Here is a 26,722-nt window from a genome sequence, read left to right on the forward strand (position 1 = left end):
CGCTGAAGGTATCAGACTATGGACCATCACATTTTGACAACTAGGTGTTATCATTTCATTTGTCAGTTTTTTCTAAAATCTCTACGAGATTACAGAGAAGCTGCACAGCACTGAGTTGAACGAAAAGATGCTCTTGATTTGTTATGTTATGGAGATAAAAGTATTAAAACAGTTGTCCCATGAACATTTATAAGGTTATCTCAACACAGGAACATTTTTTTCTCATCCATCCAATTGTTATTTATTATTCCAGGTTCTATTAATTAAAATGTACTTTGTTCGTGGGACAACACCTTCAACAAAAGCAGACACACTAGGAGATTAATTTTAATCAAGTTTTATCCAGTACTGAAATATAGCAGCAGCAGATTTTCTATTGGATAAGACTAGGTTCACATTAGGCTTGTGATTAACGTTCAGCATGTATGCCAGGAAATCCTGCAACATGTAGAATTTGTCCATAAGATTACATCTGGCTAGCATACATCACTATTTAATGGTATCCAGAAAAAAGTGTATACGTTTAAATATATATATATATATATATATATATATATATATTTTTTTTTTATTACAGTGAGTCTATACTTGACAAATGGCACAGTCACCCTTTACACTTATGGCTTGTTTGTTAAGCGGAGGCCATAAGTGTGATGTTAACAGAGCCTAACATATAATCCACATTTTATTCACTTAGACGGTCTAGCTAAGTTTTTCAGGTTTTCTAGCTTGTGGAAAGTGAATGTTACACATTTATATAACCTTGTTTTTTATATAACAGGCCTCTTGGACCAGAAAATCTTTTGCTTCGTGGGACAAGGTTGAAAAACACAAAAGAAATTTTCGGTATGTTGTAAATGCAAATAAAATCTGAAAACTGTTGGTAAATGTCTTTTGTGTATATTACATGGATCCTTGAAATCTCACAACATCAGTTGATTTTTTTAATTTATTTTTATTCACCATTTCTTAGCTATTGGTAAACTGTTAAGTGTGTGTATTAAAGTACTTACCAGTCGCTGCCTTCTGTCGTTCTCAAGCCTGATTTCTCGTGGATCATGTGACTGCAACTATGACTATCCAGTTCACTACAGTGTCTTCTGTGTGACCGGTAATCTCTTTTCCGTGTATGTCTATGAGACGCAGGACAAAGCTCTCATAGGCTTACATGAAAGGGGTTGTCTGGTGTTCTTGTGAAAGTCTGCAGCTACTCTGACTGCAGAATTCTGACTCCTTACAGTGTGTGCACACTGCACCCTGCCAGCTTTTACTGGTTTGACTGGCAAGAGCAAGCGATCATGTGACTGAAAGTATGCAATTTGCATACTTCCGGTCACATTACAACTAGACGTGCTCGACTTCGCTCAATTCACTTGTATTGAGAGAGGCCGAGCACATTTGGTTGGTAGGTGATCGCATACTTCTGATAACATAACTGCCTGCTCTTACTAGCAATACCAGAGAATCCTGACAGTGTGCGATGGGTGCGCTGTAATAATTCAGAAGTCTGCAGTCACTGCAGATGTTCATCATGAGACCTGACACAACCCCTTTATGAATGGAAGTAGTGATCCATGGTGTGAGATGGAAGTGAAGAGCTTGCACACGACGCAGGACGGAGACAGAAGCAGTGCTGAATACGGCAGAAGGCAGCGACTGGTAAGTATTTTAATGCACACAATACAGACATTACTGAATGATAAAAAAATGGGACTTTAATAAATATATTGAGACCTGATTGTAGAGTGGCATACACAATTTCTTATTATATAAACCATTTTGTAACACATACGGAATCCACTTTATATGAAAATGACTGTGCGTGTTATGAGGTTGTCTGACCTCTTATAAAATGTTTTGAGTTGCAGGGAAAGACTTTTGCTAGAATTTATAAAAAGGATACAGACCTAGAGTTAGTAGCTTTGGGCAAGATAGATGTAGACATACTGAGAGTCCGTCATCACAAGATGACTCCACTGACTTCTGTAAGCTGTCAAAGGAGAAAGTCACACAATGTAAAATTACTTTATTACCTAAAGTGCTTCATAGTAGATTAGTGACATGACAATATGTTAGAATACTAATATATTGCAGTGTATTGTACAATTGCATGTTCAAGTCCCCTGTGGGGATTGAAAAGTATGTAAAAACCAAAAAAAACCAAACTGTTAGCTCTTGGAAGAAGGCGCTTAAAAAAACAATGTCCAAAAACAAAAATCAGCTTGTTTAGGAAGTAGTTAACCTACAAATGTAAACTGTACATTTCTCTCTTCTTGCTATTCTAAAGCTTTTCCTCTGAAGTATCCTGTGTTTTCTTCACTCCCTCCTTGCCGATGATTGCTTATTCTTGTGTGCCTGATCTCAGCAGTAGACCTATATTTGATGACTCGATCACGCTGAGGGTCATTGATTTGTGTATCTGCCCGTGACATACTTATAAATGCCAATCTCTGCTATAGCCAGTGGCGCCATGAGAATGTAAATGCCTTCTGAATGACGAACGCATTAAACAGAGAGATCTCCCTCTAGCGTTATTAGCGCCTGACAGTTTTTCATGATGTCCATTTGGTATTTCTAACCCAGAAGAGTAGAAAATACTAGTTTTTTTTTTTTTCTTTTAATAATATTTTTTTCCTTTTATTTAAAGATTAACGTGTATGAAATGTTAAGATGATAGCCCTGACAGAGTAACTGCTCTTTTCTGCATAATTACATTTAATTATACTTTTATTTGATAGGAGTTGCTGTGTATACTGGGATGGAGGCAAAAATGGCTTTGAATTACAAGAGTAAATCACAGAAGCGATCTGCAGTGGAAAAGTATGACATTTTATTTTCCAGTAAACAAAAACAAGCCAAGTGCTAACCCTGTCTGTAACGTTACTATAATTACTGTATATAAAGCGCCTTGGTAAAGGGAGCCTGTTATGTTGAACAATGATCTCTGATCTACATACAGTATGTAGAGTCATACAGTGAAGATGTCGACCCTAGTCTTATACTTACCAGCCGCTGTCTTTAGCTCTTCCTGGCGCCACTCTGGTTTACTCCTGCCATATTGTGACTGCAACCTCCGACTGATCGGAAGTCAGAGAATAATGGTCACAAGCTCTCAATGTAAAGCTACGGTCACACCTTCAGTATTTGGTCAGTATTTTACATCAATATTTGTAAACCAAAACCAGGTGAGTAACAATCAGAGGAAAAGTATAATAGAAACACGTCACCACTTATGTATTTATCTCCCATTCCTGGTTTTGGCGTACAAATACTGAGGTAAAATACTGACCAAATGCCGAATGTGCGACCCTAGCCTTAGGGCTCTTTCACACGTCCGTGTTTCCAGTACATGTGGTCACAGTTTCCACATGTACTAGAGACACTGACACTCGCAGACCCATTCAAATGAATGGGTCTGCGCACATGTTAGTGTGTTTCCATAGACTCTGTGTCCGTGTGCTCCACACTCTGACATGTTGGTTTTTTTGCGGATGCACGTTCTGCAAAATGTCTCACGCTGAACACACTTGGATGACATCAGTGTGACACATACCGGCGCTTGGGAATTCGCACTACAGTTAGCACTGTTCCCAAGCGCCGAGTGCTAAACACTGCCCTCATCATGGTTCCTGCTGGCTCTGCGATCAGCACCCGCAGGGACAATGATGAGGGTAGTAGTGTCTTCTCCCGCAGTGTCCCTGTGTAAAAATTAAGAATAAAATAATGAAATCCATATACTCACCTGTCCTAAGTGTCCCCCGCTGTAATCCGCTGACGCCGGAGAGAATGAGCCGCTCCAGCGAATGGGCCCCAGAGCTGTGCTTAGCTCAGGAGCGGTGTCCGGTCACTCATGCAGCACTGGAGCCGCTTGCTGGAGCTGCTCATTCTCCCTGGCGTCAGCGGTCTGAGAATTACAGCGGGAAACACTTAGGACAGGTGAGTATATGGATTTTATTCTTATTTTTACACAGGGACACTGCGGGTGAAAACTTAATACTACCCTCATCATTGTCCCTGCTGGGGCTAATCGCATCGCCGGCAGGAACGATTATGAGGGCAGCGTTAAGCACCCGGCGCTTGGGAACAGCGCTAATTGTAGTGCTGATTCCCAGGCGCCGGTCCGTGTGATCCTGAAGCAGAACAGGGTTGCCACACGTGTGACACACACGGACACATGGGAGACGGATATCTCTGGTACTGTTTTTTCCGGTACTGGAAATATACCGACTTGTGAAACCGGCCTTAGTCTGAGAGCCTCGTTCTGGATTTGTTCTGGCTCTTGTAGACTTAAATTGAGTTGTGACTTTCGGATCACTCCAGCAGGTCACAAACTGCTGGAGACAGACCATAGCTTTGCCATTAACAAATGAAGACGGCAGCTGGTATGTATGAGACACGGGCAGTGAACTTAAATTAGTGACACCACTCCAGCGCTGCAACAAAAAAACACTGGGGTGATGCTTTAAACCATTTGCAACAATATGATGAATCTGTGCAGACTCTTTCTTTGTACCGTTCTACCCACTATTAGACCAGGATGTATAACATGACAGGGTGTTTTTAAAGGGGTATTTCCATTTTTATAGATGCATGTTATAGGTAAAAACACGCACTTTCACAAATTTGTTCTTGTAAATACAACGGACGATACCCATTTATGAAAATGGGAATGGCCTAAGTTTTTATTACCTTATTGTTACAACTTTGCACTTTGTTAGTAGCTGGCAGTCTCGATACTTCATCAGCAAACAAGGAACTTATCACTCGTAGTAGATGAAGGTACAAGATGCCTGCTTTTCATGGTGCCCTCTTACTACGGGGATCCGCTACACCACAGCACTTTTTCTCTTTTGAGGTCTGTCTCTTTGCAGAATTTATTTGCATCTGGGGAAGGTCTAGATCACTGAAACATCATGCATATTCTGTGAGGCAATTTTGGTGAAATTATCACTATCTTTTCATCTACTACGAGTGCCAAGTTCCTTGTTTGCTGCATATGGGGATGGGACCCTACTTGAGCACCTAGAAGGTAGGAGTGCTTCATTCTGATTTATAGTCTATGTTTCATCAGTCCATTTCTTTGCATAGGTCCATGAACACCTTCTTGCTTGTGTACCTGATTATTCTCCTGTTTGAAGCTATTCTCAGTACAATCTTGAAATATGCATGGCAAGCAGAGGAACAATGGGATGAACCATGGTACAACCAAAAAACAGAACATGACAGAAATAGCAGCAAGGTAAAAAATAAATGTTTTAAAAATGCTTGCAAGATATGGTATCGTACATTTATAGGACAGTTGACTTTTATATTGTCACTCTCTATGGAACTAATAAGGGGTTAACGTATTGGGCATTTGGAGAACCTAGTATACGGTCTGTTGAACTGTTTTCTTTCTGCATGCGGATTAGAAAGCAGAAGAATTTAAGAAAAGGTGCAAAGAGCTTTATGAATTAAAGGGATTGTCCAATTCTTTAAAACTTAACATTAAAAGCCCAAGGTGGTGTATGAAATGGGAGGGGTGTGATACTCTCCCACTGGACTAGCACCACTTCTCCATTCTCAGCACAGTGTGTCACACTGGTCTCCTAGCATCAACATCTAGTGGGGGTCATCAGCAGCTGCTGATCGGCTGCAGCCTTCACATTTTGCCCAAATAGATAGAAATATCACTCTTCCCATTTGGGTGGAATGTGAAGACTCCTTGAACATTCACTATCACATTTGTAAGTTTATAAGTAATAGTATATCTTCATATTACTGTGCTTCTGTTACAAATTGCTCTAAGCTTATCTCATTCACTTTAACAAGCTGCTTGATCCTGATGATTTTTATTGTCCATCTAGGCATGCAACTTTATCTCTATATTATTGCCTCCTTAAGTCGGTTGATTAACTCTTTAACAAGACAAATTAGAACTCAATATAAGCCAATAGTTTTCTTTAGGGTAGGTTCACATGAGTGTATTTTTGAGTGCTGTTCGTGAGAAAAAAACAATTTTTTTTTTTCATGGACCAAATCTGCATGTGAAGAAAAATGTCTTATCTACCCCAAAATGGTATTCGTAAAAATATCTGCTCATGGCACAAAAATTAAGCCCTCACACAGCCCCATATCCCAAAAAATGAAAACCTCATGGGTCTCTGAATGTGGCAACGCAAGCAAAATTTTTGTTTCTTACAAATTTCTGGATTTTTTTTCACCACTTAAAAAAAACCAAAACTATACATCGTACTGACCTCGAGATTCTTATTGCCCTTTTAGTATTACCATATAGTGAACGTGGTAAATAAAAAAAAAAAAAAAAAAAAATTCCAAAAACAATTGTAAAATTGCACTTTTTTTCCAATTGCAACATACTTGGAATTTTTTCCCTTGCTTTCCAGTGCATCACATGATAAAATGAAGTCATTCAAAAGTACAACTCGTCCCTCAAAAAACAAGCTCTCATATGGTTATAGTGCCAGAAAAATTAAAAAGTTATGGCTCTTGGAAGAAGGGGAGAAAAAAAAAGTAAAATCACAAGGTCGTGAATGGGTTAAAGGGAATCTGTCACTGAGATCAACCCCCTGACACAGCATATATCTTCTGTTGTTGCATTCCCAAGAAATCATTGTTATGCAAATTAGGCATGAAGAGCACTTCCTGAGGTTATTCCCCACTGTGCAGTATTCTCTTCCACTTGATTGCTAGCTCACTGTGATGACCGGAAAGGATATTGAACAGGGCGCTATCAGTCAAGCTAAAGAGGCTGGTAGTGCTAGGAGGGAAAACAACTTTGGGATTCATGGTTTTGTGAAGTGTCTGTCACTCGTATTCCTGGTCTGCATATGAATTAAATTGCTGATGTCTTTGGAATGTAGCAACAGATAGAAGATACAGAGGTGTTAATGGATTTAAATATCTGCACGCCTAAATATGCTCTTTGCGGTGGGGGTTTGATCTTACTGACAGATTCCCTTTTTAAATTTGAATCTGGTCAGGGGAAGGAATGAGTGCATCTCTGGCTTCATGCCATATTTGTCAAAGTGCCCTGGCAGGTAAACATGGTGAGAGACAGGTGTGCTATGTAAGATACTTACACAAACTTGTTTTCAGTTCTCTTATGCTGCAATGTGTTTATTTCATGTTTACTCTGTCGCCTCATTGGGGGACACAGGACCATGGGTGTTATGCTGCTGTCCACTAGGAGGCGACACTATGCATAATCTGAAAAAGATTAACTGTGGCTCCTCCTCTGCAGTATACACCCCTGGACGGTGTCAGCCTTCTCCAGTTTTTGCTTAGTGTCACATAGGAGGCACACCTAAAATTTTTACTCCGTTTTTTTTCCGACGGGATTACAGATGAAGAAAAGTGGGTCTCCTGCGAGACTCCCGGCATGGCTCCTTCCTCTGCCCCCTATTATGGGGTGCACAGTTGAAGTCGAGATGACTATTCACCATGTCGCTCCTTCCCCAGCCCCTCCGGTGCTGGTTCGAAGTCGAGACCCCACTCCTTCCCCAATTCCTTTTGGTTTCTGGGTTGAGGTCGAGGCGAGGATAAAGCCCCCCTGATGGTGACAACAGCACCCTCCCTAATCCCCCTCTGGTAGGGCCTGTACAGGCAGCAATCTGCAGCTACCAGTAGCTAGCACACTGCACTGAATCCAGGGACCCCAGCACTTCTGCGGACTCCTGTTGGGGCCGGGGTGGAGTGCAGGCAGGCATGGCACAATACAGACACAGGCCTTCCTGTCTCTGTGGCAGCATCAGCACTATGGTGCCTCAGGGGCCCCCCCTTCCGCTAATACCCCCACCGCTATCCTGCCTTTAAATCCGGGGGGAATTCCGGTTCAGATCCGGCCCCCTCCCGGACTTCCGCGCCGGCCTGGAGCCCCTTTGGGCATCAGGTTTCTAATTTACACCGTGGCTCCGGCCTAGCTGAAGCCGCCACCCCCTCTCCGCACCCCCCGGCCCGCCCCCCCGGATGACGAATATGACACTCCCTGAAAGGGCGCATTTTCACAGCAAACTGCCGCCCTTTTCAGCTCTCCGCCCCCCTTCTTCCTCATACTCTGGCGGCCATTATCTACCGCAGGAAAAGATTAACCCTGCAGCTACCGGTCAGCACATACAGATCAGGCCTGCCAGTCTCCGGGGAGGCACAGGACTGTGGATGTTTGGCGCTGGACCTACAGAGACACTGGTGGGGTAAGGTCACAGCTGGAGTTTCTACCTCGGCTGTGAATCCTATAAGCTCCTCTGCATAGCCAGGGCCCTCTGCATAGCCACCCCTGTGCACTATGCCGGGCTCAAGGTCCAAGAGAACCAGGCAGGACTGCTATTATGCACTCTGTACAGCCTGCAGTAATAATCTCCCCAGTGGCAGCACGTACCCGCACTACCAGGACTGCATCCAGACTGCTGTGCCAGAGCCCCAAGAAGCCCCTGCCAATACTTCGGTGTCTAATGCCACGCTGGAATGGGTCACTCAGATGTTGCAATCTATGACACAGTCTATAGATAACCTCACATCCACATTGCTTCAGGCTCTGCAGAGTCATGCCTCGGCTATGAACACACCCAGCAAAGGGAGAGTTCCATTCAGGGACATGACAGCACGGGCACATCCACGTCTAGGTCAGGATTCAAGCGGACCCACAGGTCACGTTCATCTACGTCATCCCGTACCACACGGTCATCCCCTTCTAGGGAGAGACACCTTAGTCCCAGCTCATCTAGACCGTCCCCTGTCGGGGACAGACAATACAGATCCCCACAGCCATCCCTGACCAGAGAAGGCCTCCGCTCCAGTTCACCCAGCAGGAGACACCTTAGCGATACACAGGATTCGGAAGACATCTGTTATTCCGACTCAGACAAGGAAACCGAAGGATCCCTGATCCCTATCCCCCCTAGCAATACAGCGCTAGTTGATGATCTAATCTCATCCATCCATCGGCTGCTGGACATCTCTGATCCACCCCCGGAGACACCAGGACATAAGATTTCCTTTGAAGGAGTTCTGAAACCGCCTAAGGTCTTCTTTGACCTCCCAGAGTTTAAGGCGATCCTTAAAAAGCAGTTCTCACAGCCTGAGAAGAAGTCTACCAATCGCAAATATCTGGAGGCGCAGTACCCCTTCCCACAGGAGGTCACCAAACAATGGACAGATCCACCTGAAGTGGATCCCCCAGTCTCTAGGCTAGCAGCACAGTCACTCCTTTCATTGCCAGATAGCTCAACCCTCAGGGACACAGCAGATCGGCAGGTAGAACGCCTGGCTCGTTCAATTTTCGAGGCCGCAGGGGCCTCCCTAGCTCCCACGTTCGCCTCAGTTTGGGTCGCCAAGGCCATCCTGGCTTGGGCCCAAAATTTACAAGCTAGCCTACAAGTATCTGCCCCTGAACTGTCGGACCAAGCGGCCCAAATAGCAGTTGTAGCAGATTACATGCTTCATGCAGCTCTGGAATCTGCAAGGGGGGCAGCGGGGATGGCATCAAACGCCATCACGATTCGGCGTATCCTCTGGCTGCGGGAATGGAAAGCAGATGCAGCCTCAAATAAGTCCCTCACGTACCTCCCATACCTCAGTGGTTGACTTTTCGGTGAACAGTTGGGCACAATGATATCCAACGCCACCGGGGGTAAGAGTACCTCTCTCCCCCAACTGAAGCCCAAACACACTTACAAGAAGCGTAACCAAACTCGATTCCGATCCTTTCGGAACTCTTCCAGCTGGTCCATCTCGCGACCAGCACAAAATAGCAACCGCGCCCCACGCAGAGACAACTCGCGGTCGACGCAAAAGTCGGACAAGACTTGGCAGTCAAGAGCAGGCCAGTCAAAGTTTAAAGGAGGAAAATCTCAGATTTCCTCCTCATCATGACTCACGGACTCCGGAAGACACCCCACCTGTAGGAGGCCGTCTTTCGCTCTTTCATCAAGTCTGGCTGCCTATTACAGAAGACAGGTGGGTCAGGGAACTAGTGTCTTCGGGATACAAGATAGAGTTGACTTCCAACCCACCAAACAGACTCTTTCTGTCTGTTCCCCCAAAACCGCCAGCCAAGGCTCGTGCCTTCCACCAAGCGGTCTCCTCGCTTCTTCAAGCAGGAGTCATAGTACCAGTCCCCGCGGCCGAGCGCTTCCAAGGGTTCTACTCAAATGTATTCGTTGTCCCCAAGAAAGGAGGCGGCGTACTGCCCATACTGGACCTAAAATAGCTTAACAAATATGTACGGGTACGTCATTCCCGCATGGAGTCCCTTCGGTCCATCATTGCGTCCATGGAGAAGGGAGAATTTCTCGCTTCCATAGACATACAAGACGCATACCGGCATATACCAATTGTGCCCGCCCATCAGAGATTTCTCAGGTTCGCAATCGACCAGGACCACTACCAGTTCGTGGCTCTCCCGTTCGGACTCGCCACGGCTCCCAGAGTGTTTACCAAAGTCATGGCAGCCACCATGGACGTCCTTCACTCCAGAGGCATAGTAGTTGTTCCATACCTGGACGATCTCCTTATCAAGGCTCCCACCTTCAAGGACTGCGAGCTCAGCGTCTCAATCACAATTGACATTCTGAGTCGCCTAGGCTGGTTAGTCAACCTACAAAAGTCATCACCAACCCCGAGTCAGTCTCTGACCTTCCTGGGAATGTTATTCAACACCTTCAGGGGTCTAGTGCTCCTGCCCAAGGACAAGGCACTGCCTCTCCGTTTAGGAGTTCGCACCCTCCTAAGAAAACCCCCTCGATCTCTCCGGTTTGCTATGAGAGTCCTTGGCAGGATGGTGGCGGCAATAGAAGCGGTCCCATTTGCCCAGCTTCACCTCAGGCCTCTCCAACTAGCCGTCCTCAAGTCATGGGACAGGAACCCTTTTTCTCTCGACAGGGAGTTCCAGTTGACGTCGTCAACCAGGAGGTCCCTGCACTGGTGGCTCAAGCCAACCTCACTAACAAAGGGGAAATCCTTTCTCACGGGTCAGTGGAAGGTTCTGACCACCGACTAGAGCCTGACGGGTTGGGGTTCGGTACACCTACACCACAGAGCACAGGGCAAGGGGTCCCCAGCAGAAGCGACCATGCTCATCAACATCTTGGAAATTCGAGCCATTCTCCTGGCGTTGAGAGCCTTCCATCACTTATTGGCAGCCTCTCACATCAGAGTACAGTCGGACAATGCCACGGCTGTGGCATATGTGAATCACCAAGGGGGGACCCGCAGTGCCCAGGCGATGCGAGAAGTGACACACATTCTCCACTGGGCGGAAGACACAGGTTCGGTTCTCTCTGTGGTCCACATTCCGGGTGTGGACAACTGGGAAGCAGACTTCCTCAGCCGGCAAGGAATGGACTCGGGAGAGTGGTCTCTCCATCCCGAAGTTTTTCGCCAGATCTGCCATCGCTAGGGACTCCGGACATGGACCTAATGGCATCCCACTTCAATGCCAAGGTCTCCAACTTCATGGCCAGAACACACGACCCGCGGGCGCTAGGAGCGGACGCCCTGGTTCAGGACTGGACCCAGTTCCAGCTCCTGTACATTTTTCCACCTCTCCCCCTGATATCCAGAGTGGTGAGGAAGATCAAGCAAGAGGGAGTTCCAACCATCCTAATCGCACCAGACTGGCCCAGACGTACATGGTACGCCGACATCGTACAGCTCACAGCAGACGTCCCCTGGCGTCTCCCCGACCGCCCGGATCTTCTGTCACAAGGCCCGTTCTACCACCAGAACTCAGGGGCCCTCAATTTAACGACATGGCTATTGAGACCTGGGTTTTAACCCAGTCAGGGTTCTCGCCTGACGTCATTGGAACCATGATCAGGGCACGGAAGCCAACCTCTGCAAAGATTTATTACGGTACTTGGAAAGCCTTCTTTACCTGGTGCGAGTCTAGTGACCAGACCCCCATTCCTTTATTCCTTCCCCAGGGTACTTGGGTTTCTCCAATCGGGTCTGGAGGCCAGATTGTCCCTGGCCTCCCTTAAGAGCCAGGTGTCAGCTCTCTGTGCTTTTTCAGAGGTGCATTGCTAACAAGCCGCAAGTAAGGACATTTCTTCAGGGGGTTTCCCGATTGGTTCCCCCCTACAGACGACCACTAGAAACGTAGGATCTCAACCTGGTGCTGACAGCATTGCAGGAAACACCTTTTGAACCCCTTAGGGAAGTCCCACTCCGCTTTCTATCCCAGAAAGTGTTTTTCCTAGTGGCAATCACCTCGCTACGCAGGGTGTCTGAACTCACAGCACTCTCCTGCAGACAACCCTTCCTGGCTTTTTACCAGGACAAGGTAGTTCTCCGTACGGTCCCATCCTTCCTTCCAAAGGTTGTGTCCAACTTCCAAGCCAATGAGGAAATTTCACTGCCATCCCTCTGTCCTTTCCCGGTTCATAGAGTGGAGAAGGCTCTGCATATGCTTGACCTTGTCAGGGCATTACGTATCTATGTGTCTAGGACTGCACCCTTCCGGAAGTCTGATTCTCTTTTCCTTCTGGAAGGCGGCCGCAAGGGTCTACCAGCTTCCAAAGCTACCCTTGCCAGGTGGATCAAATCCACCATACTAGAGGCCTACCGCCTCAGAAATTCTCCTCTTCCAGCAGGTATTACGGCACACTCTACACATGCGGTAGGGGCCTCCTGGGCCATTCGGCACCTGGCCTCGGCACAACAAGTGTGTAAGGCAGCCACCTGGACTAGCCTACACACGTTTACCAAACACTACAGGGTTCATACCCAGTCCTCAGCAGACGCGAGCCTGGGTAGACGTATCCTGCAGGCAGCAGTGCCCCCATTATAGGGGCCTGTCTACACAATATTCGTCCATTGCTTCCCACCCAGGAACTGCTTTGGGACGTCCCATGGTCCTGTGTCCCCCAATGAGGCGACAGAGTAAAGGAGATTTTTGTGTACTCACCGTAAAATCGCTTTCTCTTAGCCTCTAATTGCTGGACACAGCTCCCACCCTGTTGCCCGTTCCGGGCCATTGTTACGTTGAGTTCTCATATTGGTGTTTTTTCTTGAGCTCGTACATAGTTTCCTTCTTATAGGCATAGTATGTTATCCATGTTACGTTCCTCCTATTGCGTTTGCACAAAACTGGAGAAGGCTGACGCCGTCCAGGGGTGTGTACTGCAGAGGCGGAGCCACAGTTAATATTTTTCAGATTATGCATAGTGTCGCCTCCTAGTGGACAGCAGCATAACATCTATGGTCCTGTGTCCCCCAATTAGAGGCTAAGAGAAAGAGATTTTACGGTGAGTACACAAAAATCTCCTTATTTAGGCTATGTGCCCACGATGCAGACATGAAGCAGAAAATTTCTGCAGCATTTCTGCATCTCCCTGGCAGAAAAAACGCATGCAGATTGTGCATGCGTTTTTCCTGCAGAATACATGCGGATTCACATGCGTTTCCGCATGCAGATTGACAAGCGCTTTCCAGGCGATTTTAGCATCACTTGGAAAGTGCTTGACAACTAGGTCACACTGTATAAATCCATGCAAACAGCATGGATTTATATAGTGTGAACCGTAAAAATGAAAACAAATAAAGCTATACTCACCCCCTAGGCCCCGGCGTGGCTGCAGCGCTGCTTCCTGTCTGGTTCCCGGCTGCCGGCATATCGCGAGACAGAGCGGTGAAGGGCCTGCGGTCACATGACTGTGACGTCACCGCAGGTCCTCAAGCGATGCCGGCATTCAGAGAGAAGCCGCCGGACAGGTGAATATAAACTTTATTTTTTATTTTATTCTTTTTTTACAGGTACAATGGTACCCAGGTCTGGATGAGAGTCTCCTCTCCTCCAGAACTGGGTACCATCCGCACATAGAGACGCATAGAAGCCGCTTGTAAAAATGTACAGTCGCGGTTTCTATGCGTCTCAATGCAAGTCAATGGCGGGAGTTCCGCTGCGCTTCCGCAAAATTAAATGACATGCTGCGGATTTTTGTACGCAGCATAAACGCTGCGGAAAAATCCGCAGCATGTACATAGAACATGCGGAATCCCCTTGGGGACCATGGAGTGCGGATTACCTAGCGTTTAACAAGCGTTTATGCTGCGGAAATTCCGCAGCATAAACGCTTGAAAAACGCTACGTGGGCACTCAGCCTTACTTCATCTGTAGGCTATGCTGCTGTTTGTTTTTTTAAATGTACTGCACTTTCACTACATTTTTACCATGTGATTGCTCTCAGCAATCACTGAATCATCTGCACAGTCTCTCTATTCTCCTGCTGCTATCTGCAGGAGATATCTCCACTATCTATGGCCCACCTTGTTTTGGTAAATGTAATTCATTTTCTGTCGCACACAGGAACTAAGCTAATCTCATTAATCATTCATTTCAAAGAAAAAATTGACGATATCAGACAGGAAATTTTCTCCCAATCCCCAAATGTTATGCATTCTCCTCCCTCCCACATTGCATCTTGCTCACTTTCTGACTTCAAACCAGTCACGGAGGAAGAAGTGATCAGGCTCCTTGCTTCTTTTCCCATACTACCTGCACCAGTGACCCTATTCCATCACATCTCCTTCAGTCCCTTTCTCCAGCTGTCACCACTCGCCTAACTAAAATATTTAACCTCTCTCTCTCATCTGGTATCTTTCCCTCCTCATTTAAACAAGCCAGCATACATCCATTACTTAAAAAAACCATCCCTTGACCAGAACTGCACTGCTAACTACAGATATGTTCCAATGTTCCCTTTATCTCTAAACTCCTGGAACGCCTGGCCACTCCCGTCTAATCCGTTGTCTGTCAGATAACTCTCTTCTTGACCCTCTACAATCCGGTTTCCGCTCTTTACATTCTGCCCTCACTAAAGTGTCTAATGATCTACTAACAGCTAAATCTAATGGTCACTGCTCCCTGCTGATTCTCCCGGATGTCTCTGCAGCATTCGACACTGTGGATCACTAGCTCCTCCTCACTATGCTCCTCTCTATAGGCCTCAAGGACACTGTTCTCTCCTGGGTCTCCTCCTACCTCTCTGACTGCTCCTTCACTGTGTCTTTTGCTGTCTCCTCTTCCTCTCCCCTTCCCCTTATTGTTGGGGTTCCTCAAAGATCAATCCTAGGCCCCCTTCTTTTCTCCTTATACACCGCTCCTATTGGATAAACAATCAGTAGATTCGGTTTTCAGTACCATCTCTATGCTGAAGACACCCAATTATACACCTCTTCTCCGGACATCACCTCTCCATTATTACAAAAGACCAGTGATTGTCTTTCCGCTGTCTCTAAGGCTATGTGCCCACGATGCAGAAATGCTCAGGATTTTTTCCTGAGCGTTTCTGCATCTCCCTGGCAGAAAAAAACACATGCGGATTGTACATGCGTTTTCCTGCCAGGGACATGCGGATGTGAAGCGTTCTTCATTTGCATTTTCGCATGCGGGTTGACAAGCGCTTTCCAAGCGATTTTAGCATCACTTGGAAAGTGCTTGTCAACTTGGTCACACTATATAAATCCATGCTAACGGCATGGATTTAGATACTGTGACCGAAAGAATAGTAAAAAAAATAAAATATATACTTACCCTCTGATGGCCCCCGCAGTCTTGCTTCGCGCTCCGTCCTGGCTGCCGGCAGCGGTACACTGAAGGACCTGCCGACGTCAGCGTCGCGTGACCCGTCACATGACTATGACGTCAGCGCAGGTCCTTCAGTGCATCGTGAGCTGCAAGCAAGCACAGACCAGGAGACCTTGGGCCACCAGAAGGTAAATATAATCTTTATTTTTTATTTTATTCTTTTTTTTACAGTTTTCTATGGTACCCAGGTCCGGAGGAGAGTCTCCTCTCCTCTAGACCTGGTACCATCCGCACATTGGAACGTGTGCATTCCGCAAGTTCTTATCTAGTGAAGCGGAATACGCACGTTCTAATGCAAGTCAATGGCGGCGAAAACGCAGCACTTCCGCAACATAATTGGTAGTACTGCGTTTTTTTTCCGCAATGATAATCCGCAGCGGAAATTTCCGCAGCATGTGCACAGCACATGCGGATTATCATTGGGGAACATGGCAGGCCTTCTACCATGCGTTTTTTTAAGCGTTTCTGCCGATGCGGAAACGCTTAAAAAACGCATCGTGGGCACACAGCCTAACATTATGTCCTCCCTCTTTCTAAAACTAAATCTGTCAAAAACTGAACTACCCGTATTTCCTCCCTCCACTAACCTACGTATGTCCAATATTGGCATTTCCGTTTGTGGCTCCACCATTACTCCCCAGCAACATGCCCTCTGTCTTGGGGTCATACTTGAGTCAGATCTTTTCTTCACTCCTCACATCAAATCACTCGCTTGCTCATGCCATCTACACCTCAGAAACATCTCTAGAATTAGAACTTTTCTTACCTTTGACTCGGCAAAAACTCTTACTGTAGCTCTTATTCACTCTCGTCTGGACTACTGCAACTCGGGTCTACCTCTTACTAAACTTTCCCCTCTCCAATCCATCCTGAACGCAGCAGCCAGGATCCTATTCCTCACCAACCGATACACCGATGCCTCTTCCCTGTGCCAGTCATTGCACTGGTTGCCCATCCAATACTGAGTTCAATATAAACTTATTACTCTCACCCACAAGGCTCTCCATGCTTCAGCACCCCCTTACATCTCCTCCCTCGTCTGTTTACCACAATACCTGTGCCCTCTGTTCTGCTAATGATTTAAAACTAAAATCCCCCATAATCCGAACCTCCCATTCCCGTCTCCAAGATTTCTCGCGTACTGCGCCAATTCGTTGGAATGCACTACCCAAGACAATTCGATTAATTCCCAATACCCACAGTTTTAAGCGTGCCCTAAAAACCCATTTCTTTACACTGGCCTATCTCCTCAACATACTTACCTAAGGCTAAGTGTCCACGATGCAGAAATGCTCCGGATTTTTCCTGAGCGTTTCTGCTCCCAGGCACAAAAAACGCATGCAGATTTTACGTGCGTTTTTCCTGCCAGGGACAAGTTTAAGTGAAGCATTTTGATCATGCGATTTCGCATGCTTGTTGTCAAGCGCTTTTCCAAGCGATTTTAGCATCACTTGGAAAGCGCTTGACAACTTGGTCACACTATATACAGTGCCTACAAGTAGTATTCAACCCCCTGCAGATTTAGCTGGTTTGATAAGATGCAAATAAGTTAGAGCCTTCAAACTGCAAACGAGAGTAGGTTTTATGAACAGAAGCATAAATCTTACAAACCAAAAAGTTATGTTGCTCAGTTGAATTTTATTAAATTTTAAGCATAAAAGTGTGGGTCAATTATTATACAACCCCTATGTTTAATATTTTGTGGAATAACCCTTGTTTGCAATTACAGCTAATAATCGTCTTTTATAAGACCTGATCAGGCCGGCACAGGTCTGTGGAGTTATCTTGGCCCACTCCTCCATGCAGATCTTCTCCAAGTTATCTAGGTTCTTTGGGTGTCTCATGTGGACTTTATTCTTGAGCTCCTTCCACAAGTTTTCAATTGGGTTAAGGTCAGGAGACTGACTAGGCCACTCCAACACCTTGACTTTTTCCCTCTTGAACCAGGCCTTGGTTTTCTTGGCTGTGTGCTTTGGGTCGTTGTCTTGTTGGAAGATGAAATTACGACCCATCTTAAGATCCTTGATGGAGGAGCTGAGGTTCTTGGCCAAAATCTCCAGGTAGGCCGTGCTATCCATCTTCCCATGGATGCGGACCAGATGGCCAGGCCCCTTGGCTGAGATACAGCCCCACAGCATGATGCTGCCACCACCATGCTTGACTGTAGGGATGGTATTCTTGGGGTCGTATGCAGTGCCATCCAGTCTCCAAACGTCACGTGTGTGGTTGTCACCAAAGATCTCGATCTTGGTCTCATCAGACCATAGAACCTTGAACCAGTCTGTCTGAGTCCTCCAAGTGATCATGAGCAAACTGTAGACGAGCCTTGACATGACGCTTTGAAAGTAAAGGTACCTTACGGGCTCGTCTGGAACGGAGACCATTGCGGTGGAGTACGTTACTTATGGTATTGACTGAAACCAATGTCCCCACTGCCATGAGATCTTCCCGGAGCTCCTTCCTTGTTGTCCTTGGGTTAGCCTTGACTCTTCGGACAAGCCTGGCCTTGGCACGGGAGGACACTTTCAAAGGCTGTCCAGGCCGTGGAAGGCTAACAGTAGTTCCATAAGCCTTCCACTTACGGATGATGCTCCCAACAGTGGAGACAGGTAGGCCCAACTCCTTGGAAAGGGTTTTGTACCCCTTGCCAGCCTTGTGACCCTCCACGATCTTGTCTCTGATGGCCTTGGAATGCTCCTTTGTCTTTCCCATGTTGACCATGTCTGAGTGCTGTTCACAAGTTTGGGGAGGGTCTTAAATAGTCAGAAAAGGCTGGCAAAAGAGATCTTTAATCCACACATGTGAAGCTCATTATTCTTGGTGCCTGAACTACTTCTTAATACTTTAGGGGGACCAAGCAGAATTTTTGTGGTTTGAGGGGTTGAATAATAAATGACACTCTGAATTAACTTTTAACGTTTTAAAAAAAAAAAAACAAAAACAAAATTTGCTGCAGTGCATTTCCCACTTCCAGGCTGATCTACAGTACAAATGTCACAATGCCAAGTTAATTCCGCATGTGTCAACCAGCTAAATCTGCAGGGGGTTGAATACTACTTGTAGGCACTGTAAATCCATGCAACCGGCATGGATTTTATATAGTGTGACAAAGTTAGCTAAAAAAAAGAATAAAAATGGTAAAAAAAAAAAAACATTATACTCACCTTCCGATGGCCCCCGGTCTCCTTATCCGATGCGTCCGGTCTTCCCAGTGTCTCATGGTTGTATTAAAAAGGACCTTCCATGATGTCAATTAGCCATGTGACAGGTCACGCGACCGCCGGCGTCAGCGGTCGCGTGACCCATCACATGACTAAATGATGTCATGGCTGGTCCTTTTAGACCATTGCGAGCTGCCGGGAAGCCAGGACGCATCGCTCTGGAGACCGGGGGCCATCAGAAGGCGAGTATAATGTATATTTTTTATTTTAATTTTTTTTTATTTTTTTTATTTCAGGTACTATGGTACCCGGGTCTGGAGGAGAGTCTCCTCTTCTCCAGACCCGGGTACCATCTGCACATTGAATCGCTTAATATCCGCATGTGCACATGTAGTCATGTGGATATTAAGCTATTCAATGCAAGTCAATGGCGGTGAAAACGCCGCGATTACGCAAAATAATTGGTAGTGTTGCGGATTTTTCCACAATGATAATCCGCAGTGGAAATTTCCGCAGCATGTGCACAACACATGCGGATTATCATTGGGGAACATGGCAGACCTTCTACCATGTGTTTCTGCGGCGGAATTGCCGCTGCGGAAACGCTTAAACGCATAGTGGGCACACAGCCTGACTGTTCTAGTTTGGCCCATATTAAAATATTCTTCAAAATCATGTTCATACCATCCATGCACTGAATATCCTCTGTCTGTGCTGTACACATACTGGCTGGCGACAAGTTCATGTAGTGCTATGTACTTACCCTATTTAGCATATTATGGCTGCATTATACAATATATGTACATTCTACCTTTTGTGGCTTCCCTATTTCCTCATAGACTGTAAGCTTGCGAGCAGGGCCCTCACGCCTTTTGATATCTGTTATGCTTATTCTGTAACGTCTTTATTGTCTGTACAAGTCCCCCCTAAAATTGTAAAGTGCTGCGGAATATTTTGGCACTATAAAAATAAAAATTATTATTAATATTAAGCATTCCTATATTACATTCATTCACATTCCCCTCCTTTTGAGGGCCATACTGTTTGACTCTTCCACCCCTTATCCTATTGAATTGCAGTTGTGTACCGCCCTGCAGGCTAACCACACCATTTCCTGGAACACTTTGCAATGTGGCTTCTACGCTTTCTGTGCTGTAACATTTCCACTCTCATCGGGGGTCTTTAACATCATCATTAATAGTTCAATCTTCCCATCTGCCTCTCATCATCTTCTCTATTTTCCACTCTGGGCCTTTTGCTACTTAAAAGGAATCTGTCACCTTGGAAAACTCTATTTACCTGCAGATATAGGGTTAATCAGAAGGTAAATAGCGTTACAATGCTGCACTGCTGTTAAGATACTGGCTGTATGATTTTAGTCAGATATGTTTGACTCTGAAATTCTGCGTCATTTTGGAGATCAAAATAGTTTAAAAATTTGTCAGGGACTAAGGCGCATCGGTGACTAATCGAAGAGGCCCCTTCCCGGTGGTTTCTGCCCGCCTGCTGACCGTGACTGACAGGTTTCTCCCTATACACGCACGCAGGGAGAGGTCCGTCACTCAAAAGGATTGGGCGGGAAGAAGCCTCCACGGACTGCGCACTTGCGCAGCTCTGTCACCTGTGGCTTTTTAAATATGCTTTTCTCTGAAACACCGCAGTGCTTTAGAGTCAAACATACATTGCTGAAATCATACAGCCAGTGTCTGATGCATCCTGGTTTGGGCAGCATTTATCTGCGGTCAGGTTCCCTATAAGGTTGCATATTACTGTATCATAAATTTGGGCAACATTTTGCTTCCTCATAACCTTTTGCTTTACATTTTACTCTATCTCTAATTAGATTGAATAAAGCCTGTGCAATCATAACAATTATCCCTACAATTGGATTTTAAACCATGTTAATTATAATAGGTCGGCATAAAAACTCAAGACATTTAAAGGGAATATGTCACCAGGGGTTTGCTACCCCATCTGAGAGTAGCATGATTTAGAGGCAGAGGCCCTGATTCCAACAACATATCATTTACTTTTTACTGGCTTTGATTGTTTTATCCGCTGCAGATCTAGCCATTCTCTGAATGAGGAGCTCTGTATACCCCTGCCCACACCACTTAATGGAGCTTAACTATTCGTAGTGTACAGAGAGAGCTGCCAGTCAATCATGGGGGCATGGCTGCAATATCTGGCTGCAGGCCCAGCAGTCCTCTAGTGATCTCTTGCTGATGAAAGTCATTTTATAAAAACTATGGCAAGCAGGCCAGTAAATGACACACAGCTGGAATCTGTTTCTCTGCCCCTACATCTTGCTGCTCTCAGATTAGATGGCAAAACCTGGTGACCGATTCCTTTATAGGAGCTTTTCAATTGTAGAAATGTGGTTTCCAAAAATTTGCTGGGTTGTAAAATAATACAGTCCGATAATACTCACCCTGCCCAGGTCCAGCGCAGGCTTCCCGCCACTGCTTTAGTCTGTGTTTTGGCTGCAGCAGTGATGCTACAACTACAGCTCTCATCACTGCTGCTGCCATTTTCAGATCTTAGCTGCTTTTTCTGGTTTTGCTATTAAATGCTTCACTAACACAGATATTATTTTTTTCTAGATTCTTAAATTCATTTCAGATTTTCTGGCATTTCTGGTCCTCTATAATTTTATCATCCCTATATCCCTGTATGTGACGGTGGAGATGCAGAAATTCCTTGGGTCGTTTTTCATTGGTTGGGATCTTGATCTGTATCACGAAGAAAGCAATCAAAGAGCACAGGTTAATACATCTGACCTGAACGAAGAGCTTGGACAGGTAATGTTTTGCTGCTGTTAAATAGCGTGTACATTCACTTTTATTTTTCTCAGTTTCCTTTTATTATTTTTTTAATCTGTGAAGCCATTCTCTATGAATAAACTGACTCTTCTGTGAAGCCGCTGATAATATCTCGAGCTCACCACCCTCTAGCCTCGAAGCACTGTCCAGAGGATTAATCTGTCGTGGCCTTGTTCCCATTAGCTGAATGATCTCCTGATGCAAAAGCCTTACTTGTTGTTTTGTCTACAGGAATAGTAGCTGTAACTTGCACATTGCTTTCCATTTGGCAGCCACACCTTAGTCTGAGCTGCCTGTTTTGTGTAAGAAGGCTTCCTATGCACAAACACAAGTCTTGAGGTGACTTTCAGCTGATTGTATGTGCAGAATATAGTATGCTTCAGTCATTCGGTATAAGAAAAAGCAATTTTCTCTGTTTCTAGTTAAATTCCAATTTATTGATGTGAAGCACTGTGTGTACTTGCACTTTGCTACTTGCTCTTTGTAGCAATTGGTCATGCGGAGCGGATGATTGCTGGAGTTTGTGTTACCTTTAGTCTCCATGTGTGAGATCCACGTTTTTCTCTTTTGTGTCCCATGCTGCATCCTTCTAGTTAATGTTTTGCAGTCTGAGAGAATTTTATGTTCCTCAATACAGTTGACTAGACCTAAAGAAAGTTTTACTTCCTAGAACAAATATATATAGTGGCTATAAAAACCCTAAAGTTGTAAATTCAAAGGGTACTTCAACAAAGCATTAGTTTAAGGTTGTGCATATGTATGCAACTATGTTATTTTTAATTGTTTTTTTTTATCACATGAAAAGATTTCAATACAATTTTTCTCTGGATGGAAATAATGTCTTCTGCTTGGAAATAGAGTGTTGACATCATTGTTTCTCATCTTGGGATATGAGTAATTAAGATATAGAGGAGACAGCCCCTTTCAGAATGCCTCCCCAAGGGGGATCTGCTGATTGACCCTGTGATGCTTCCTGCAACCTGCTGAATGGCTGATTTTACCAAGGGAATGTGAAGCCAGGCATTTGATCTACAGCGACTGCTGAATGGGAAAATGCAATATTACGTGATGGCCGTTTTTATAAAGTAAGGAGTGCTTATTTAAAAGGGGGCCTGTTAGGTCCCTAACTGTCCAAAGCCACCAGCATAGTGTTATCTATGCCAGTCTCTGTATTTTATGATGCACTAATACTGTTGTCTTTTGAGAATGAACCTTTATTCTGCAACTTGCATATGGCGGAATTAACTATTGGCATGTTGCGTGAGTACACAATATTTCTGATTGTCCTATCATGATGGGCATTGGATGGAGAATGTCTGTTACCAGTGTGGGTAAATTTGACATCCCTTCGGTCTACTAGCTCAATACCATTTGCCAAGCTGTAGAATAAAGTTCATTCAGCAACATTTGTAAGGCACATAGCCTTTATTGTAATGCAAAAACTGGAATATATAATGTGATAGTGCTGGTTTGGGACAGTTGGACCTTTCAGGTTCCCTTTAAGTCCACTGAGAGCAGCTCATTCAGAGCCACCTTTCTTTGAAGCTTATAGACTCTGAACCCCTCTGTGATGTCCGTGTGCCTTTATAGTCATATGGATGGAGTTGTCTTTTTAAAATAGTCGAGTGTGTGTTGTGTAGAAGTTAGGGGTGAGGCATTAGGCTCAACAAGCATTGCAGCTTTGCATAAAACACATGGTTTTCAGCTGCATTTTGCAGTTTATTATTTTTGTTTGTGTTTTTTAAGCTTCACAACAGTGTTGGAACATTTGACTGGTGATGTAAAATACTTTTACGCCAAAGTGCAAGACCGTCATTACATGTATTTGTAACCTAAATGTATTGCTTACTCTGGTTCCTATTGCATTAGGGAGACCCGTCTGTTAAGTTTCAGCGTTATCTCCTTATGAGTAGGCTTATGCTTCCTCACCCCTACCGCATCCAGAAGTGACATAACTCCTATGAATAACCTGTATTAGTTTTCGATAAGACGCTCTACCAATACAGTGTCGGCATGCAAAGTAATATCATGTCCAGGTCCAAAGTAATCCAAAATCCATGACATGAGAAAATCCAAAGCTTCTACTAGTCACACATCAAACCATTTAGATGCCCATATGTCGCTGCCCATGCTACTTATGTGTCAGTGCTGTTTCTTGGTTTAATTTTTTTTGTAAACTATTGGAAGGTTATAGATATTTTACATTTGTATTTTGTTACAAATGCAAAAGCTAATTACTGCTAGTAAAGGCTTTTCTTCTTCTCACAGGTAGAATATATATTTACAGACAAAACAGGCACATTGACAGAAAATGAAATGCAGTTTAGAGAATGTTCAGTAAATGGACTGAAATACCAAGAGATCAATGGAAAACTTGTTCCAGAAGGAGTGACCATAGATTATGTTGATGGAGCCTCTACGAGCTTGGTAAGGCAAGAGGGGATTAAAGTATGCATTGTGCCGTACAATCATTACAAGTAATATGTAAACCAGTGCCATCTCTTGGTCTGCAATAAAAACTCAAAACAGCCATGAGTACTTAACTGTATGGTGGCAAAATTACTTAACCCCTTCCCGACATAAGACATAATAGTACTTCTTGTCCGGGAAGGTGTACCTGCAAATGGACGACTTAGCTGACAACTCCAGCTGTAACAACCATAGCTGGGGCAAGCACTGTCTTTGGTTGTTAAACACTCTACATGCTTCAGTCAACACCGACCATGACATATATAGAGCTGTGAGAGGAAATGGTCTCCCTATTAGACCTCTAACCCTCCTCCGCAGGCCCACACCTCATACAATGCTATTGTGGGCTGCTAAAGTTGCCATGGCAGCTGGGGTTCAACAATTGACCTAGTCTGCCAGGTACAGTGGCCTGTTAGGCCATGCCATAAGCAGAGTCTAAGAGGCCTCCTTTCAGTGTAACACTGACAAGTTAAATGTCCTGCAGAAGTACAACCGTATTGCAGTATATAGTTAAAATCATGGTCTCCTTTGAAGCTCTGTCTGTGACTAGGCTTCATAGGATTACCAGCATCACAGCCTGGGGGGCTTTCAGCTGGTTTCTGGCATTCATGGAAACCCATCAGCACCCCACAATTGTGTCTTGGGGGGCTGAACGTTAGCATGGATTAACAGCGGAGTTCGAAGCTTGCGTTGATTTTTACTGTCGGGTATCGTGTGGGTTGAGCTCCTGAGCACACTCCTGACATGTATGATAGATTCCTGGAAGGGGTTAATACTTATATTAGTGCAATAATATCAAACTGTAATTGCCACATTGCCAATATAACTATATATTATAATGTGTACGCAGAAATTGAGAGAAAACATACACTTTACACAATTTGTAGTGTTCTGAGAAAATATGCATGAACATTAGCCATTGTAATATGAGGAGCAACAGCTTCACGAATATATATTTATTACACATTACAAAGGAACTTCAGAATAACTGCATATAGAACTATTAGTACTATTGAACTAAAGTGCCACAAGTTTGGAGTATAATAGTGTACACACTCTGTTCTTGTATATGGGTACAGTAAAAAAGAAATGTTGACTATATTCTCCTGGTAATATGTACCCAATCACACATAATACATACTGTGATGGTGAACTAGTGTATCAAACATGATATGATTATATACTGCAACGCAATATCACAGGATTAGATACTGTGTTTCTGTAGCTCAGTATCAAAGATATGTTTAGATACTCCGACTCCGCAGACTGTCACATTATAGGCTTTGATACAGCAGCTCATTGGACAGTGTCACACATATTATGATCTGAGCACTTCATCCGAGTTTCCATCTAAATCCCCGAAAATAGTTATTTGATGGAACCCCGACGTAGGACCTTTCTACAACGAGGCAAGCCGTCACTTTGTACTCTTTCTGACTTTTGTTATGGCGGTGTCAGTTTATTTTTTTAGGCAGTCACAAAAGCATAGTCTAAAGCCCCCGTCTCACATAGCGAGATCGCTAGCGAGATCGCTGCTGTGTCACGGTTTTGGTGACGCAACAGCGACCTCACCAGCGATGTCGCTATGTGTGACACTTTGCAGCGATCAGGCCCCTGCTGTGAGGTCGCTGATCGCTGCAAAATGTCCTGGACCATTTTTTGGTCTTTGCCATCCCGCTGGTCAGCACACATCGCTGTGTGTGACCAGCGGGACCAGCGATCAGGCTGGTAACCATGATAAACATCGGGTTACTAGGGGCACACGCGCACCTAGTAACCCGCTGTTTATCATGGTTACCACTCTGCTACGGTGAGCCGGTAACCTCCCGCTCACCGTAGCAGAGTTGTAACCATGATAAACAACAGGTTACTAGGTGCGCGTGTGCCCCTAGTAACGCGCTGTTTATCATGGTTACCAGCCTGCTCCTGCTTCAGCAGGCTGGTAACCAGGAGCAGGACATCGTGGAAAGATTCTTTCCACGATGTCGCTGCTCCCCTGATCGTTGGTGAGCCTGCCTGTTTGACAGCTCATCAGCGACCACATAGCGACGCAGCAACGATCCCTGACAGGTCGTATCGTTGTCGGGATCGCTGTAGCGTCGCTATGTGTGACAGGGCCTTAACATTTGAAGTGCTAAGTGACCCTGCCTCATTAAGGTGCCTGCCTCCATCGTGGGATTCTTACTAAATCATTATTTCCAGAGATTTAGATAGCAGCCCCAACACAGTTCTCCAGGTAATGTGAACCTAGCTTGAGTTACAATAGTCAATCAGTAATGTCTAACATAACATGGGCTCAGATATTTTTGCTTACCAATCCGGTATCGAACATTGTAGGCTTAAACTCCCCATATACATTAGACTAATGTCTGCCAAACTAATGTGTGTGGGTGCCCCGGACTATTGATTTTGGACTGCTAATCCTCCTGTTCTCCTGGAGATAAGTCACCACCAGACATGTCTATCCTAAAAAACATTTGGCTGTGCGAACGTTCATCTTTATGGGAGAGTCAACTGAGATGGCTGCTGGACCAACGATTTGGATGAAAAATCGTTCACTCAACAGCTATCTAATGTGTATGGCAAGCTTTAGATACAGTGCCTACAAGTAGTATTCAACCCCCTGCAGATTTAGCTGGTTTGATATGATGCAAATAAGTTAGAGCCTTCAAACTGCAAACGAG

The 26,722-nt window shown here is 44.9% G+C and overlaps 1 protein-coding gene across 6 annotated transcripts in view; it reads left to right on the forward strand.

Moving 5' to 3' along the window:
• Positions 1-26,722, forward strand: part of ATP11B (ATPase phospholipid transporting 11B (putative)) — a 158,466-nt gene that overhangs the window by 50,167 nt on the left and 81,577 nt on the right. For all 6 annotated transcript variants that reach the window (XM_073674984.1, XM_073674983.1, XM_073674982.1 and 3 more), the window contains exons 9-13: positions 782-846; positions 2,739-2,820; positions 5,089-5,239; positions 21,351-21,548; positions 23,838-23,996. In XM_073674984.1, the coding sequence (XP_073531085.1) occupies positions 782-846; positions 2,739-2,820; positions 5,089-5,239; positions 21,351-21,548; positions 23,838-23,996 (655 nt within the window). The remainder of the gene's footprint in view (positions 1-781; positions 847-2,738; positions 2,821-5,088; positions 5,240-21,350; positions 21,549-23,837; positions 23,997-26,722) is intronic.

The sequence above is a fragment of the Phyllobates terribilis genome, unplaced genomic scaffold (genome assembly GCF_046119375.1).
Source record: "Phyllobates terribilis strain yellow unplaced genomic scaffold, ASM4611937v1 Scaffold_3__8_contigs__length_932513732, whole genome shotgun sequence".
Lineage (NCBI taxonomy): Eukaryota > Metazoa > Chordata > Amphibia > Anura > Dendrobatidae > Phyllobates > Phyllobates terribilis.